The sequence below is a fragment of the Pelophylax lessonae genome, assembly GCF_965119305.1.
Source record: "Pelophylax lessonae genome assembly, chromosome: 3".
In the NCBI taxonomy this organism is placed as follows: Eukaryota; Metazoa; Chordata; class Amphibia; order Anura; family Ranidae; genus Pelophylax; species Pelophylax lessonae.
Genome location: NC_138770.1, coordinates 659,514,712 through 659,531,559, shown reverse-complemented (window position 1 = coordinate 659,531,559; position 16,848 = coordinate 659,514,712). Strand labels below are relative to the sequence as shown.

At 43.7% G+C, this 16,848-nt stretch overlaps 1 protein-coding gene across 1 annotated transcript in view; it reads left to right on the top strand.

The window, feature by feature from the left end:
- Positions 1–6,744, top strand: part of GPCPD1 (glycerophosphocholine phosphodiesterase 1) — a 168,676-nt gene extending 161,932 nt beyond the window's left edge. The window contains exon 20 of the mRNA XM_082251241.1: positions 5,947–6,744. Coding sequence (XP_082107367.1) covers positions 5,947–6,142 — 196 coding nt within the window. The 3' untranslated portion in view covers positions 6,143–6,744. The remainder of the gene's footprint in view (positions 1–5,946) is intronic.
- Positions 6,745–16,848: the final 10,104 nt, after the last annotated feature.

The window sequence follows — 16,848 nt, the reverse complement described above, 5'->3', positions numbered from 1 at the left end:
ATTAACCATTTTATCGTTCGTTTTTGTGAAACAAGAAGGGAAATGAAGACATGAAAGTGACCTTTACATGTAACTTCCAGGTTATACTCAATCTCATTTCCGGAACGATCGGTGTGTTTGTTGAAGAACCTTCTTTCCTGAAACTTTAACAATGGATCAACTGGATGAGAGTACCATTGCCATAGCAATGCTTGGAGTAATTGCTATAGAACAGGCAAATGCAAAGAAGAGGAAGAGAAGTCAATGGACCAAGCAATGGCTGAGGAAGCGTGACCAATATTCACATATGCCCTTGCTGAGAGACCTGAAGGAGGATAATCCTGATGACTTCTGCAACTATCTGCGAATGCCAGATGAATCCTTCCAGCTGCTATTGAACCAAGTATCACCTCTGATAACAAAGCAGGATACAGTGCTCAGACAAAGCATCACTGCAGAGCAATGGCTAATGGCAACCCTGCGTTTCCTAGCAACTGGAAGGAGGTATGAGGATTTGAAGTTCAACACAGGAATATCGGCTCAGTCTCTCGGACGTATCATTCCTGAAACGTGTGGAGCTATAGTGCAGGTCCTGCAACGTGCTTATTTAAAGGTAAGCACATTCTGTCTATTCTGGTGTAGTTTAACCCCTATCCATTATTTTGCCCACCACTACCTGTAAAGAGCACACTCAAGCACAGCACATCAGCTTTTAGTGCAAATATAACATTTTATTGAAAATAGAACATAAACATATAACCAATATAACGATCCAACTGAATCAATTTATAACCCAAAAAAACATATAATATATATATATTATATAAATATATAATAAAAAATAAATACTGCAATAAATACGGATTACAGCGATGTGTAGCTGTAATCATGTGCCCAGGTTTGTGGCTCTTGAGGGGGGCAAGGTGCACGCCACTGCTGAAGGTGATGCATGTCCGCTGCTGGTGTTGCAGTACGCTCACCTATGAAGGTGCTGGGTGTTAGCTCACCCTTGATGCCCTTATTAAGTAACTGTAGGAACCAGAGGTTCCAGCAAGATCTTCTGCTCCTCAGACATCCTTCTCTTTTTTGGCAGCAAATGCGCATAGGTCATTGCATTCATCCCTCGGTTTGTTGAGCACTGCTGATGCCTTATCTAGGAACACTGCAGTGTGGTCATGCACAGCGCGACGTTTTTTTTCCCCGGAAAGGTGTTTCCACCACTGCTGCTGAGGTGCAAGGCTCCCCGCTTTCCATGGGAGTGTTGAATAGATCCAGTGTTGTTCAGAAGAAATTAATAGGTTATTATAAGTCATAATATCAAGTACAAACTTTTAACAACTTATTTTTTTGTTACAGTTACCCACAACAGTGGAGCAGTGGCTGGCAACAGCAAAACAATTCCAGGACTATTGGAATTTCCCGAACCGTGGCGGTGCCATTGACGGGAAACATGTTCGGATTATCCCACCAGCGAACTCTGGATCATACTACTTCAAATACAAGGGCTATTTCAGTATAGTGTTAATGGCCATAGTTAATGCCAAGTATGAATTCATTTTCATAGACATTGGGAAGAATGGGCTTGAAACTCTGATGGTGGAGGGGTTATAGAGAAAACAGAGTTCGCCAAACAGTTGAGGAATGGGTCACTGAATCTTCCATCCAGACAAGAGACCGAACATGGACTCAATTTTGTATTTGTTGCAGATGAGGCGTTTGGTTTGGGAGAAAATGTGATGAAACCGTTTCCCATGAAAAACCTTAACCCAGATCAACGCATCTTCAATTACAGACTGTCAAGAGCTAGACTTGTTGTTGAAAATGCATTTGGTATAATGGCCAATCGTTTTCGCATTTTTCATACTGCCGTCAATGTCTCCCCTTCAAACATCGACAAAATTGGGCACTGTTGTGTTTTGCACAATTTTCTGCGTCGCAGTTCTTCCACCTACATGACACAAGCCATGCTGGATAGAGAAGACACATTTGGCGGTAGTGTGATTCAAGGAGATTGGCGAAGTGACAGTGAGGCACTCTTGAACCTAGACCATGTACCACTACGCCTCTCCACTCAGATAGCACGTCAAAATCGCATAGAATATATGCAATATTTTGTTGGGCCTGGTGCTGTCGAGTGGCAGAAAAACATGTGAATGCGAATGTTTGTTTTTTGGGCTTTAAAAATTGGTAACCAGCTGAACATGTATGTTAAGATAAAAAAATAAAGTATTATGTTTGAAAATTTCAGAATGTGTACGTATTATTAAAATAACTTATTAAATACACCGTATACACATACAATGCTGTTCATGAATATTACCTGACTGAAGACAGATTCCTCAGACACATTCCTTTCCACTGACTCAGGGGTACTGGGTAATGGGTCCATTTGCAGACTGCTGACCGACGGTCTTGATTCCTCCTGCTCATTCAGGAGTCTGAGATTTTGTCAAAATACCACAGGCGTGGTACGTAGATGTCATCCGTACCAGCGCCTGATCAGTACCAGTGCCTCAAGCATTACAAAGAGTGCAATAAGAGATGTAAAAACGAAATCAAGGCGGCCAAAATTGAACACGAGAGACCTATAGCGGAAGAGAGTAAAAAAAAAAAAACCCAAGAAATTCTTTAAGTATATAAATAGTAAGAAAGTGAGGCCAAAACACATTGGCCCCATAAAAGATGAGGAAGGGAAGATGGCCACTGAGGACAGAGAGAAGGCGAAAGTGTTAAATAATTTCTTCTCTTCAGTCTTCACAAAAGAATCGGGGGGCTACGCTAACCCAGCTTGTAATGATAAATTAAATAATACACCTCAGGAAGTGCCGCCATGGTTAACAGAAGATAGACTTAGAACTAAACTAGAGAAACTTAACATAAATCACCGGGACCGGATGGCTTGCACCCGAGGGTACTTAAGGAACTCAGCCAGGTGATAGCCAAACCATTATTCTTGATCTTTAAGGATAGTCTACAGACAGGTATGAAGCCAGCTGATTGGAAAAAAGCCAACATGGTACCAATATTTAAAAAAGGGCAGAGATATATCCCGGGTAACTATAGACTGGTCAGCCTAACATCAGTAGTCTGCAAGATTTTGAAGGGGATGTTAGGGACTATATACAAGACTTTAGTAATCAAAACGGTATTATAAGTATTAACCAGCATGGATTCATGAAAAATCGTTCTTGCCAAACCAATCTATTAACCTTCTATGATGAAGTGAGTTGCCACCTAGATAAAGGAAGGTCTGTAGATGTGGTGTATCTGGACTTTGGAAAGGCATTTGACACAGTCCCCCCACAAACGCTTACTGTACAAACTAAGGTACATAGGGTGAGTACCTGGATAGAGAACTGGCTCCAGGGGAGAGTCCAGAGGGTGGTGATAAATGGGGAGTACTCGGATTGGGCGGGTGTGGAAAGTGGGGTCTCCCAAGGTTCTGTCCTGGGACCAATTCTGTTTAATTTATTCATAAATGATCTAGAGGAGGGGATATCCACCACAATCTCGGTATTTGTGGATGATACGAAGTTAAGCTTGCCAATATCTTCTATGCAGGATGTGGAAACTTTACAAGCAGACCTGAACAAAATAACGGGGTGGGCACTAAATGGCAGATGAGGTTTAATGTTGAAAAATGTAAAGTAATGCACTTGGGCGTCAGAAAAACGAAAGCAAGCTACTCACTAGGGGGGGAACCTCTGGATGAATCTAAGATGGAAAAGGACCTGGGGGTACTAGTGGACAACAGGCTTGGCAGTGGCATACAATGCCAAGCCGCTGCAAGCAAAGCCAACAAAATACTGGCATGTATAAAAAAGGGGATTCACTCCAGAAATAAAGAAATTATTTTGCCACTCTACAAGACTCTGGTCCGGCCACATCTGGAGTATGCTGTCCAGTTCTGGGCACCGGTCCTCAGGAAGGATGTGCTGGAACTGGAGAGAGTCCAGAGAAGAGCAACAAAAATAATTAGGGGAATGGAGGGCATAGGCTATGAGGAAAGACTACAGGCATTGAGCTTATTCTCTTTGGAGAAGAGACGCTTGAGAGGGGATATGATATTAATGTACAAACACTGTACTGGTGAGGACCCTAGCATAAGGAGCAAACTTTTTAGGGAAAGGGAATACAATAAGACACTTAGTGGCCACTCACTAAAACTAGAGGAAAAAACGGTTTAACCTTAAAATACATAGGGGGTTCTTTACTGTCAGAGCAGTAAGGATGTGGAAGGAATTGTCTTCCACAAGCAGTCATATCAGCAGGGAGCATCGATAGTTTCAAAAAACTATTAGATGGGCACCTTAAAGACCAAAAAATAAAGGGGTATACAATGTACGGTTAACAGCAAACACACTCACACATCCTAGGTTGAACTGGATGGACTGAGGTCTTTTTTCAACCTCACAAACTATGTAACGCTTGGAGTCGCTGATCTTACTTCAACTCCTTTTTATAAACAGTTCTCAGATTTGCAATTTTCTCTTTCACATAGGAGACATCAGCCTTTGCATACACGGCAGTGCATAGGTCCGCTAATTTGAGGTAGGCCTCGTTCTTCCTATTCCAGTCGGAATACTCTCTGGATTTGACTTTCCAGAGACGAGAGTTGGCTCTGTACATTTCTATGAATTGTGGCAGGAAGTCTGGTGATGTGAATTTATCAAAATTATCCATTGCAGTTATCACACACATGCGATCTTATACACATACAGTTATGTCAAGCAGCATATGGCAACACTTACCGACAATTCGCAGAAACCCAAGAAGAAACTTGTGCAAGAAAAGTCACACAAGAATGTCGGTAGATCAGCAAAAATATTTCCAATTTCTCAAACTATTTTTTAAGGCCGGAAAGCTGAAAGCCGTTACCGTTCGTCACCTATTAACTATAAGAATATCGGGCGAATGATCGCCATTATAGATTTTCTACCGATTTTTCTGCTAGTGTTTGGCCAGCATTAGTCCGGCCTTACAGGGCGCAAAAGCAGGAAAGAAATTCCCACAATTCCCCCCATCAACACAGGCAGTGCTGACGGGAATCGGCAATTGTTTTCTCCCGGCAGGGAAGCTGTCCTCGCCAGGAGAAGACAGTGATTATCACTAGTGGCTATAGCAGCTGCTTTGCATAATCGCAAGTGATTCTGGCAGGCTGTTTGTACTAAGTTGTTTGATCAACTTGATACATTAAGCCTGCCCATTAACACAGCCTTTTTCAACACACAGGAACCCTTGAAATACATTTCTGGTCTCGGGGAACTCCTGCTGAAAATTAAAAATCTGCAACTCATGACACATTAGGGTGACAGTCAGTGGGAAGACTGCGCCTTCCACTTGTCATCATTGGGAAGAATTACCCCCTTACAGATAGCTAAAAGGAACAATGGTGTCATTGGGAACTTATCTGAGAGGCAGAAATTGTCCATTGCTCAAGGAACCCCTGGCAACCTCTGGAGGAACCCTGGCTGAGAAACCCTGCATTAATGGTTCGAATCTCGGCAAGTTCCTGCTGAAGTGGCCGAAATTCAAACAGTGTATGACCCGCCTTAGCAATAAAATAGGCATTAGGTATAGAAGCTCTCTATTGGTCAAAGCACTTTTCTAGCATGCCTAACAATCTCTGTATAAGCCTTCAGAAATTTGACAACTCCTCAATGCAAACTCTGATGGGTTTGCATTCACAGTCCAGTGATGTAGCTTGCATTTATCGTCTATCACTGAATATTTGTCTTTGTATGGTCAGCTTTGCATGTCAAGCTGTGGCAAAAAAAACATGTTCTTATTTATTCATAGTGCCTGAAAGGAAAAGTCTGCTGTCCAATCAGATCTTTGGGGGGGGGGAGATTAACGGCATCGCGTTGGTATCTGTGGACAGCAGACTCTTTTGGACACTTGTGATAAATGAAAGTAATGCGTATTTGTATTGAAATGATTTAAATTTGTTTTATTTTCTTGTTGCAGAATTTACGACTGGAATCCCGAACAGCCAAATGTATTCAAAGTTGAACAAATGGAGCGTCTTAAGAAGGGTCTGCCCGAGGGAATGCTTAGGAGCTGCTTGTGCTCAGTTGACCAATATGTGTGCAATTCAACCAACTGCTCCAGCAACGATCTCTGCATCGATACCAACGGCGTCACCAACCACAAGCTAGTTTAAGTTCATCTACACCTTCTCTAGCATCTCAGGGGCCATAATCATCCTTTATTGTCCTAAACGGGCAAAAGCCAAGCCATCCATTGTCCCATTACACTCGTTTCACCCTGACTTTTGCTATATCAGTGTGTTTTGTTTTTGTTTTGGCCAGATGTAGTTATTTTCACAGTACTCTGCGATCAAAGCTCTCATCAGCCAACCAATGCACCGATGGAGAGGAATTGTATAGAAATACACTATGAGATTGCTACTCCTTACCATAGTACCTCAGAAGAGAATGATTTTTTTCTTTATAGACTTCAAGTGCAATATCCATGCTGTGGATAGCATTGTGTGTGCACAGCAATCACTGTGCACTGTATTGTACACATAACTATCTCTGGCCAGTGACAGATTACCTCATTTGCAGACTTTTGCACGGCTAAATGCTTTGGTACAAAATGAATGTGCCACCCTGTAATGATAAAGTGTTTCTGGACTCTGGTGCCTACAAGCTCTTTTAACCTGTGTAGAGACATTTATAGATATTTATGTGTGTTTCCTCTCAAAAGGAATAGTCTACATTAGATCTTCAAGAAGAAACATTGTCGAACTGAATAACATTTGTGGACAGTCTTCAAATTCTCAGAATTTGAGCTCCCATCTATGGTTAAACGGATCAATGATCTCATAGTTTTGTCGTTTTATTCTTATCAATCTCTGCAGCCTACTCCAAAACCTCTGTTACTTGGAGAACCAGTTTTGATGAGAACAAGGAGTTTCAAACCTTAGATCTCCCAGCCAGGAAGTTGTGTTGACTTTATTTTTTCCTGCAGTAACTACTCCTAGCCACCACTAAAGGGTGCTGAAGGGAATATGAGAGATGGCCCAAAAAAGCAACAACATATATATATATATATATATATATATATATGCACTGTCAATTCCCTCGCCTATACTAATTGGTGCTTCCGCTAACACTAATATTGTGTACCTTCACGCCAAATAAAAATTTTAACCGAAATTGTAGCGCTGCCCCTATTATAGCAGTGAAAACTGTGATAGACCATATTATTTAATACAACCTATCGTGTACCAAACTTCAAGGCACAGAGCTTACAATCTAAGAGGGATTTATTTACTACGTGAATTGTGTTATATCACAACACCCACTTTTAGAGCCGGTTCACATAGGCGCGACCCGACTTGCCGGGGCGACCTGTGAAGTCGCGGTGCGCAGCTTGCACCGCAACCTCGGAGCGGCATGCACGGACTTCATATCATTGAAGTCAATGCAGGTCGCTCCAGGTCGCCCCAAAGTAGTACAGGACCCTTTTTCTAAGTCGGAGCGACTTGTGCCGCTCCTATTTTAATTGGGTCCTGTGCTAATCTATGGCAGGCGACTTGTCTGGCGACCAGGTCGCCTAACAAGTCACCCCAGTGTGAACCGGCTCTTAAACAATGCATAAACAAATGAAAGGTAAATGCTGAAAAAAATGCTAAAAATAAACTAACACAAAATATACATCTCCTACTAAAATGTGCATTTTGTTTAACACAAAAACTACAGTGAGGGCTGGTTCACGTCACAAAAACGCACTCCAGATCTGTTCTAGATGCGTTTCTGCATGCGCTTTTTTAATGCGGTTCTGACTCATTCCGGTGCGTTTTTGGATGCATTCCAGATGGTTTTGTTTCCCCACTGTACTAGAGTCTGGTGCATTTTTGCCGTGTTTTACTGCATTCTAGTACAGTCCAGTGTAGGCAAAATGCAGCTTGTTCTACTTTTTCTTCTGGAACTGGAAATGCCCTGGAACTGATGGCACTGGTGTGAACTGTGCTATTGGAAACTATATAACCTCCTTTCTATACATTTTTGATGCAAAAAGAAAAAACACACTGGACTGTATGTGGTGTGAACTGGCCCTTAGTCCATATAATATGTGCTCAGTGTTAACTCCTAACCGCAGTGACTCCTCCTCATATGATAGGCAGTATCCCAGAGAGGTGATCAGTGGATAAACCACCACCGTGCACTCTCTACTAACCTCAATGAGTGGACCCATATACTGTATATCCTATAGGGTTTGGTTCACATATATGCGAATTGGATGCGTTTTGGGCCGCATCTGATGTGCATGACATTTGAAATAAGATTGATTGAAGCTGTTCATATATATGCGGTGCATCCGCAGTGCTAATTAAAAAGAATTCTGAGCACTGCAGTGCGGTTCAGGTGAAAATTTCAGGCTCATTGAGTAGTATATGAACACTCCTGAATTGCACACGTGTTCAGTATTCAGTTCAGGATTTCAGCATGGTTTGCTCTTCATCTACTATGTATTGGCCAGCACCGAAATTCGCTGCTGTGACAGAAATTCAGTCCTGAGCCTTGCAAATTCACATCAGAATCACACCAAAAACATACCTGAACCACTGAACAAAACAGCCATGAAAATAGACATGCAAGACATGTGTAACCCAAGCCATAGGTCTACAATGCTTGAATACTCCACTCAGGGTATTCTGTGAGATTTGCTTTTCTTCAGATCGGATCCAGATGTTCAAGAAGTATGGCGATGGCCCCTTTTAAGATATTTACATTCTTTGCTCCACCTCAAAAATGACACTCCCAGGCAAAAAAGAAATTGCCAGCGGTGCAATAAATTTTAAAACGAATTGACCCTTTATTAAAACGTTCATGCACTCAACATGATAAACCACATAAATCAGCCTGTACAATAGTGTAGTCTGCAGAGAAACGTGTTCACCTAACTTCTCTTTCCGATCGTACTGGAAACTACGTCACCCAGCTCCGTCCAATGCGTTGCGTCATTAATCACTTTTGGTTAATATTTTTAATATGAGAGATGGATTGCTCATCACAGTACAAGGGCTATTTTCCCCATTTAGCTCCTTCTAGCAGTGGCCAGGAGCACCTAATGCAGGAACAGAGGCTAGAGGTCCCTTGTCTGAAACTCCTGGTTATCAACAAATTAGGTACTCTTTCCGGGTAAAGGGATAAGGAAAAGAGAGGATTAGTACTGAAATGACACTTGTCCTTTGAAGTGAACCTGTCTTTGGAAGTCTTGTCTATATTTTGGCACCACAACATGTCTTCAACCTTTTTAGCCTGAAAAACCCACCTTTGCATGAGCGAGACTCTGTGGCCAAAGCGGACATTCTGTTTGGACTGGGGATGGCAGTTGTCTGGCCTTAGCTCTGAAGTTGGGTAAATAGTCTTAGTAATAAAAGGAAGATCATTTCAGAGTAGCTCTTCTGTCTATCAAAGCAAATAGCAGGCAACTTACAGCAATTGCACTGGATGTTTGTAGTTGTTTCCCAATAGCCGCTTACACAGGTAACATGGAAGACTGGGCTTTGTACAATAGTCAAGGAACAATGTGTGAAGTACTGTTATCCACACTGACCAATCAGAAATCACCTTTCATTAGTCTGACTATACTAATCTGGTGCTGACGGGTGACTGCTTGTTCCTTAAATAAAAGCGCCAGTATTGCCTGCAGCCTGTGTTAATGTACTAGCACTCCTTTTGCATATCATTTAAAAAGAATGTCTTCTGGAATTATTCTTCTGTATTTTATTTAAATGCTTTTTGTTATGTATATACCGTTTCTTTCTTGTGCCATACACCTACATGCAGCTGGGGCTATAGGTTTATATTGTCTTCCAGGTTTTACAAAATGCTTAAAAATAATTTTGCTTTCACTCTCCTAATTTCTCACATAACCCCAACCCTGAAAATGGATGTTTTATCCTTAAAGAGGAAGTAAAGTCTTAATTTTTAATTGTACCTATAATAAAACCTGTAGGTACTGTGAATATCTCCTCAACTTGCACAGATTAGGTGATATTCAGAGTGCATGCAGCCCATGACATAATCAAAGCATGCCCTCTGACGGTCCGGCTTATAGTGCCGGACCTGCAGAGCCCGTGCCGCAAATGGGTCATGCGGGAGTGATGTCATCGTGGCTCCGGCCACTCACAGCACCGGAGCCTGCGAACCCAGAAGAAACACCGGGGATGATGTTAGCTGTCTCAGCGGTGTGCGGGCGCTGCTGCAGGGCTTTGTTTGAAGGCATTTCATAATGATGCCTTTGTCTTATAGGTTGTTATTTTTTTTTTTTTTTCGGGGTTTGAAACCTCTTTAAAGTAGAACTATAGGCAGAACTCTTTTTTCATTTTGCATAGAGCAAAGAAGGGTTATAACCCCTGTCAGATTTTTTTTTTTTCCGCCATATCTGTCCCTTTGCAGAGATTTCCATTCACTTCCTGTCCCATATCCAAACAGGGAGTGAGAGGAAATCCCTGCAAATTAAGGGAATTCTTTAGGGACCCCCCAGGTCACCAGAAATGTGTCCCCATTGGAAGATTTCCCCTCTATTACTTTTCTGGGGACAACTCAAAATTTTGGGTTTTCTTTCATTTCACTTTCAATGATAATGATAAGCAAGACAAAAAGATAGGAAGAATCTCCTTAATGGGGGCAGAGACAGCAATAGAAACTGGCAGGGGTTCTAATCCCTCTCTACTCTATCCAAAAATTAACTTTATCCAGAATTCGGCCTTTAGTTATACTTTAACCCACCCTTCAAAATTTAAAGTGGTTCTAAACTTCAGACATGAAACATGACAGAGCAGATCTTTTTATAGTGTGTACTTGTCTCCATTAATAAAACTGTCATATCTGTCTGCTGCTTTTTTTCCTCTATCAGCATGAGTCACTTCTGACCAGTTTTCCTGACACCAAGAGATAAAAGGTGACAGGGGAGGAAGCTCCAGCACACAGCCTGTGATTGACACCCTTAGCTTTGTTCCTGTGTGAAGGGGGGTGTGTCTCTTCTGTCCAATCAACTCTTAGAGCTCTGCTCGCTGCCCTCTACAGAGTGTAAATGCAGCTCCCCGCCCTGTTTTCTGACAGCTTGGGCAAGCTTTATAAATTCTGCACTTTGAATGGATGTAAAGAGATTAAGACTGCAGATAAACAGGTACAACGTATGTGGGAGGATTTGTATCACCTGAGGCCAGTCACTTCACTGGGTATATGTAAGGGTTTACAATCACCTTAAAGGCTAAGTCCACCTTTTGATTAAAACAAATATATAAATGCACATGTATTTGCAGGAAAACTGCATTTAATTTTTTGCAAAGCAGTCTGGAACGCATTACAGCTGCGATCAGTGGATCATGGGGACTATGCCAGGCATCTGCAGACGCCACCATCAGCACTGAGGTATGGACTTTAATGAGCTGGAGGAAGAGTCAATAGACTAAGGCTGGCCATACACTATACAATTTTCTTGTTCAACTTTCCTTTAGATTTACCAAAACCATTTAATATAGGGTCAAACCTAAACACTTTCAATTTGTATGCAGTCAGGCAGGCCCTTGCACTACATAGTTTAAGGTAAATCTAAAGGAAATTGAATAAGAAAATTGTATAGTGTATGGCCACCCCAAGAGTGTGGTTAGGCTTCATGTACACATAGCTTACTTTGACTGATAGCCACAGGAAAATGCAGCAAAATCGCACCCTGATTTTGCAGCCGGCAGTCAAAACGTTCCTATCCTGAATGCGGTTCTTCGGAGATCAGGAGACGGAGGTTGAAGCTCCCTTAACTGCAGCAGCTCCTAAAAGCCTATGTGTACATGGACATACAGGCTTTTATGGAGTTTTAGTTTAGGAGTTTTGGCAAAAACCTAAACAGCTCCTAAGCTCAAGTTTAGGAGCTCCTAGTGTACCTGAAGCCTAATCTCTGCTCTTTGTGGGACTTATAGTTCATTTCAACTTTCATATTTTCGTGTACACCATGGAACACCAATGTCATTTTTAAAAAAACTATTTTTCAACCACTTAAGCCCCGGAAGATTTTACCCCCTTCCTGACCAGGGCCTATTTTGCGATTCGGCACTGCGTGACTTTAACGGACAATTGCGCGGTCGTGCGACGCTGTACCTAAACTAATTTGACGTCCTTTTTTCCCCACAAACAGAGCTTTCTTTTGGTGATATTTGATCACCTGTGCGATTTTTACTTTTTGCGCTATAAACAAAAAAAGAGCGTAAATTTTGCAAAAGTAACAATATTTTTCACATTTTTTTATATGAAATTTCCCCCAAAAAATGTAAAAATCTAATTTTTATAACATTTTCGGCCAATTTGTTTTCTGCTACATATGTTTGGTAAAAAAAATCGCAAAAAGCGTATTTTGATTGGTTTGCGCAAAAGTTATTGCGTTTACTAACTAAGGGAAAGATTTTTGTCATTTTTGTTGTTTTTTTTTTTTTTTAACGCGTAATGGCGGTGATCTGCGATTCTTTTTTTCTCTAGCGCTCATTGACAGACGTAGTCCTCGGTGATACAGCACCTTCGGGTTATGTTGCCTCCACAGGAGCAGGACTAGACAGGAAATTAAAAAGCTCTGGCCACACCCTAGGGGCAGTCCCAGAGGGTATATCCTCTCTCTCTCTGCCTCAGCAAATCAGTTATTTTCTGTCTAGTTAGGAGTAAGGACCTAGATACCTTGCTGGGATCTTAGGTCCTGGCAAGATTTTTTTCTTAAAAGATTTTTTTAGACAGCTTTTTTTCTCCAGTGTTCCTGTGAGATCTTCAAGCAAGAAAGCTGAACTGGGCGACGGGCTGGATGTTGAGATCCAGTGGTCACCCCAGTTCAGCCTACGAGCGCGTGCAGGCCATAGCTCCGCGCTGGGTCGGCCGCGACAAAGTCCCATTAAAGGACTGACCCCGCGAGTTAAACGTCTCGCGGAAACGCCAAAGACCATGAGTCACGGCGTCCATATCGGTCGACAGCCCTCCCGCCCCGGTGGAGAGGGGTACTGTCAGGAGTTGGTGCCCGCCTGGTTCCGGTATGGTGAGTAGTATGTTCCCCCTTTTCCCCTGACGGGTCTTGTGGTGAACGCGGGCCCCTCTCTGTATGGTAAGATAGAGTCCCTCTCTATCCTATAAATGACACAGATCCTCCTATTTTGAGTGTGATTTTATGTGCAAAAAGCCAGGAGGCTTGGTTTGGGAGCTAACAATCTAATTGTATACATGTTAAAAAGATTGTAATCAGTGGCATTCTGGGAATCTTACGGTGATAAATATAAGCTACCTACCAGTCAGAAGCCACGGACATGTAGACTGCCTTCCTAATCAGATCTCCAGCTATTAGCAGGCCTCCCGAATGGCCATGCGGTCCGCCAGGGCCGGTACCGCCAACCACGCCAAATCCCCATGCAGAGAGAGTGTTGTGTGCTCTGCAGCACACCGCTATTCAGTACAGGCCGCCGCCATTTTTTTTGCTGGATCGCACGAGCCGCCATTTTGGCGTAGCCTCGTGTCTCCAGCATGGGGGCGGCCATGTTTGAGGTGATCCAAACACCTCGTGGAGCTAGGGGAGGCGCCGGAAGGCGTGCAGAGGGGCGGAGCCGCCTCCTTTCTTCCTGGGCAGCCAGCCAAAAGACTTCCTGTTTGTCAAGACAGCGCTGTAACCTGTTGCAGTTAAACTCTGAGCATCAAGTGGTGAGCCTGGAGGTTTATCTATCTCTCTCTCTCTCGATCGATAGGGATCCCTAGCAGGTAACACTAAGGGGCTTTTTGTGGCGCTGGGGGTCTGAAAAAAAAAAAAAAAAAAAAAAAGTTTTTTATTTTTGAATTATATTATCCAGGAAGTGACTGGAATTATCATGGACCCTGCCACACATATTCCCCCACCTGTTTCCCTCGAGGGGGCCACGGGACCCGCCGGTGCACAGAGTGTAGAGTCATTTACAGCAATTTTGGAGTCTATGGTGGCTCGGGTGGAGGCGGCCTGTCAGGGACGGGGGTCAAGGAAGCGACCCCCGCCTACCCCTATACTATCTGACACCTCTGACTCAGATTCAGAGATGGTCACTGCAGTTGCAGGTTCCTCTGCAAGGGCTGTTGTCTCAGGTAAAGCCCCCTCAGACAGTGAGGAAGACGTTTCTTCTCCCGCTATAATTCAGGAAGAAGCATTGGTGGACGCACTAGTTGTGGCAGTGCAGGAAACCTTAAAACTTGAGGCTTTACCGGCAGAGGCAACTGAAACAGAGATTCCTTTTGGTACTAATAAGCCCATCAAAACGGTGAAGGTTTTTCCTGTACCCAAGTGTTTCGGTAATCAGATTAAAGGAGAATGGGAGCATTCTAAACGTACCTTTACTATTTCCAAGCGTATTGCTAGACGCTATCCGTTTGAGGAATCCATCATTAAGAAATGGACGGTACCACCAGTGGTGGATCCACCTATTTCCAGGCTGAATAAAGCCACGGTTATCCCAGTGGAGGACACTTCGTCCTTTAAGGATCCGGTGGATCGAAAGATGGAAGCAGAGTCCCGCACCATCTTCTCTCTGATAGGGTCAGCATTTAGACCAGTAATTGTTATTGGTCTAGTTTCCCAGACACTTACGGAATGGGCGAGTATGGTACGCCAAGACCTTAGGGGAAAAGATATTCCCCAGGAGACATCTGATTTGATGGAACAGATTATACAAGGGCTACAGTTTATCTGTGACGCAGCCTTGGACACTACTCCCTTATTAGGGCATGCATCTATGTCATCGGTCATCCTCAGACGTGTGCTGTGGTTAAAATGCTGGTCAGCTGACCTAGGTTCCAAAAAGACCTTGACAAATCTCCCTTTTTAGGGGAATCGTCTATTTGGGGCCAACCTAGATGAAATCATCAAGGATGCCACTGGGGGCAAGAGCACTTTTTTGCCACAGGCTGCTAAAGCTAAGGGACCTCGCAACAAGCGAGGACCTTTCTTTACCGCCCATAAAGGGCGCCCGGCTGGTACAAGCGGGAAAGGCAAGACTCCTCCAGGAGGATTCAAGAAGGGCTGGTCGGACAAGCAGAGGACCAACCCAGCCAAACCCGAAGCAAAGGAGTACACAGCCTGAAGGTGCGCCCCCACCCGGTTTCAGGGTGGGGGGACGTTTTCACCGGTATTCAGGACATTAGATCGAGCATCAACCACTACTACCGGTGCGATTCTTCCCTTCCAACATTTAAGTACTACAGGAAGCGGTAGTTACCGTTCCCTGAATAGATCTTTTCCTTTACCTTTTCCTAAGATTAGTCCCTATACCTCACAGGAATCGGATCTGGTTGACCAGATAGGCCAAGTAGCCTCTAGTCGGGTGACTTCGGTCCCTGAGGTTCAACCAGAAAAGATCACCCTTCCTGATAGCAATCAGGTATCTGATAAATGTGTGGGAACAGAAAACGACCAGACTTTCTCGGATGGTCGGGGCCAGATACCTCTAGGGACGCCTGGTTCAGATTCTATCAGCGCCAGTGGTCCTAGAAATTCTAGGCTGGCCTCCTCAAGCCGGCCTGGCCGACTTGGACATGCTAGTCGCAGACGTTCCGTGGGAACTTCGTCTCAGGGAGTGTCTGTGGTCTCAAGGACCAATTTATCATCATGCTTTACAGTCGCTGGTTTTAATGGCCTGGCCATTGAGACCCAAGTACTGAAGGACAGAGGTTTGTCAGCTTCAGTTATTCCTACCCTTATTAAAGCAAGGAAAGCGACTTCCAGCAAGGTCTATTATCACACATGGAAGACTTATATTGCGTGGTGCGAATCTTTAGGATTTCCTCCACGTACCTATTCGGTGACTCGAATATTGGCCTTTTTTCAACAAGGGGTTGAGCAGAAGCTAGCCTTGAGCACCATCAAGGGTCAAGTTTCAGCATTAGCAATCTTCTTTCAGAAGCCTTTAGCTACCAAGTCCTTGGTGCGGAATTTCATCCAGGGGGTGCGGCACCTGGCTCCACCAGTCCGCGCGCCCTTACCGCCCTGGGATCTTAATTTGGTTTTGTCGGTTCTACAGAAACCTCCCTTTGAAAACATCAGGGAGATTCCCTTGCTTACTTTATCCCAGAAGGTGGCCTTCTTGGTGGCTATTACTTCTGCTCGCAGGGTGTCAGAACTGGCTGCATTATCATGCCAGTCCCCATACCTAGTGATTCATAGGGATAAGGTAGTACTTCATCCTAAGCCATCTTTTCTTCCTAAGGTGGTTTCAGATTTTCATCTGAATGAAGATATTGTACTACCTTCCTTGTGTCCTCAGCCCAAGCATCATCGGGAACATGCGTTGCATTCCTTAGATGTGGTTCGGGCAATCAGGGTATACCTGAAGGCTACGGAATCATTCTGTAAGACGGATTCACTTTTTGTGATCACGGATGGCCCCAGAAAGGGTTTGCCTGCATCTGCCGCGACCATTGCCAAATGGATTAGACAAACGGTGGTACAGGCTTATTCTATTAAGGGTCAGAGTCCTCCGTTCCCTGTTAGGGCGCACTCCACTTGAGCGCTCAGTACTTCCTGGGCCTTTCGCCATTAGGCGTCAGTTGTCCAGGTATGTAAGGCGGCCACCTGGTCGTCGGTACATACCTTTACAAAATTCTATAAAATTGATGTGACGGCATCGGCGGATGCCTCATTTGGCCGCAAGGTTTTGCAGGCCGCAATTTGAGGAGACCGGCGGTCTACCTCGAGGGTTTTTTCTGTTTGAAAAAAAAAAAAAAAAAAAAAAGAAAGATTTTTTTCTCTTTTTTGTTGAGTCTCATCATTAAGGATGAGCATTGTAAACTTCTAGTTGGCAGCGGTTGGGCCTTCTAGATTGGGATTTGATTTTCATTTTCCCACCCCTCATTTGTGATACTGCTC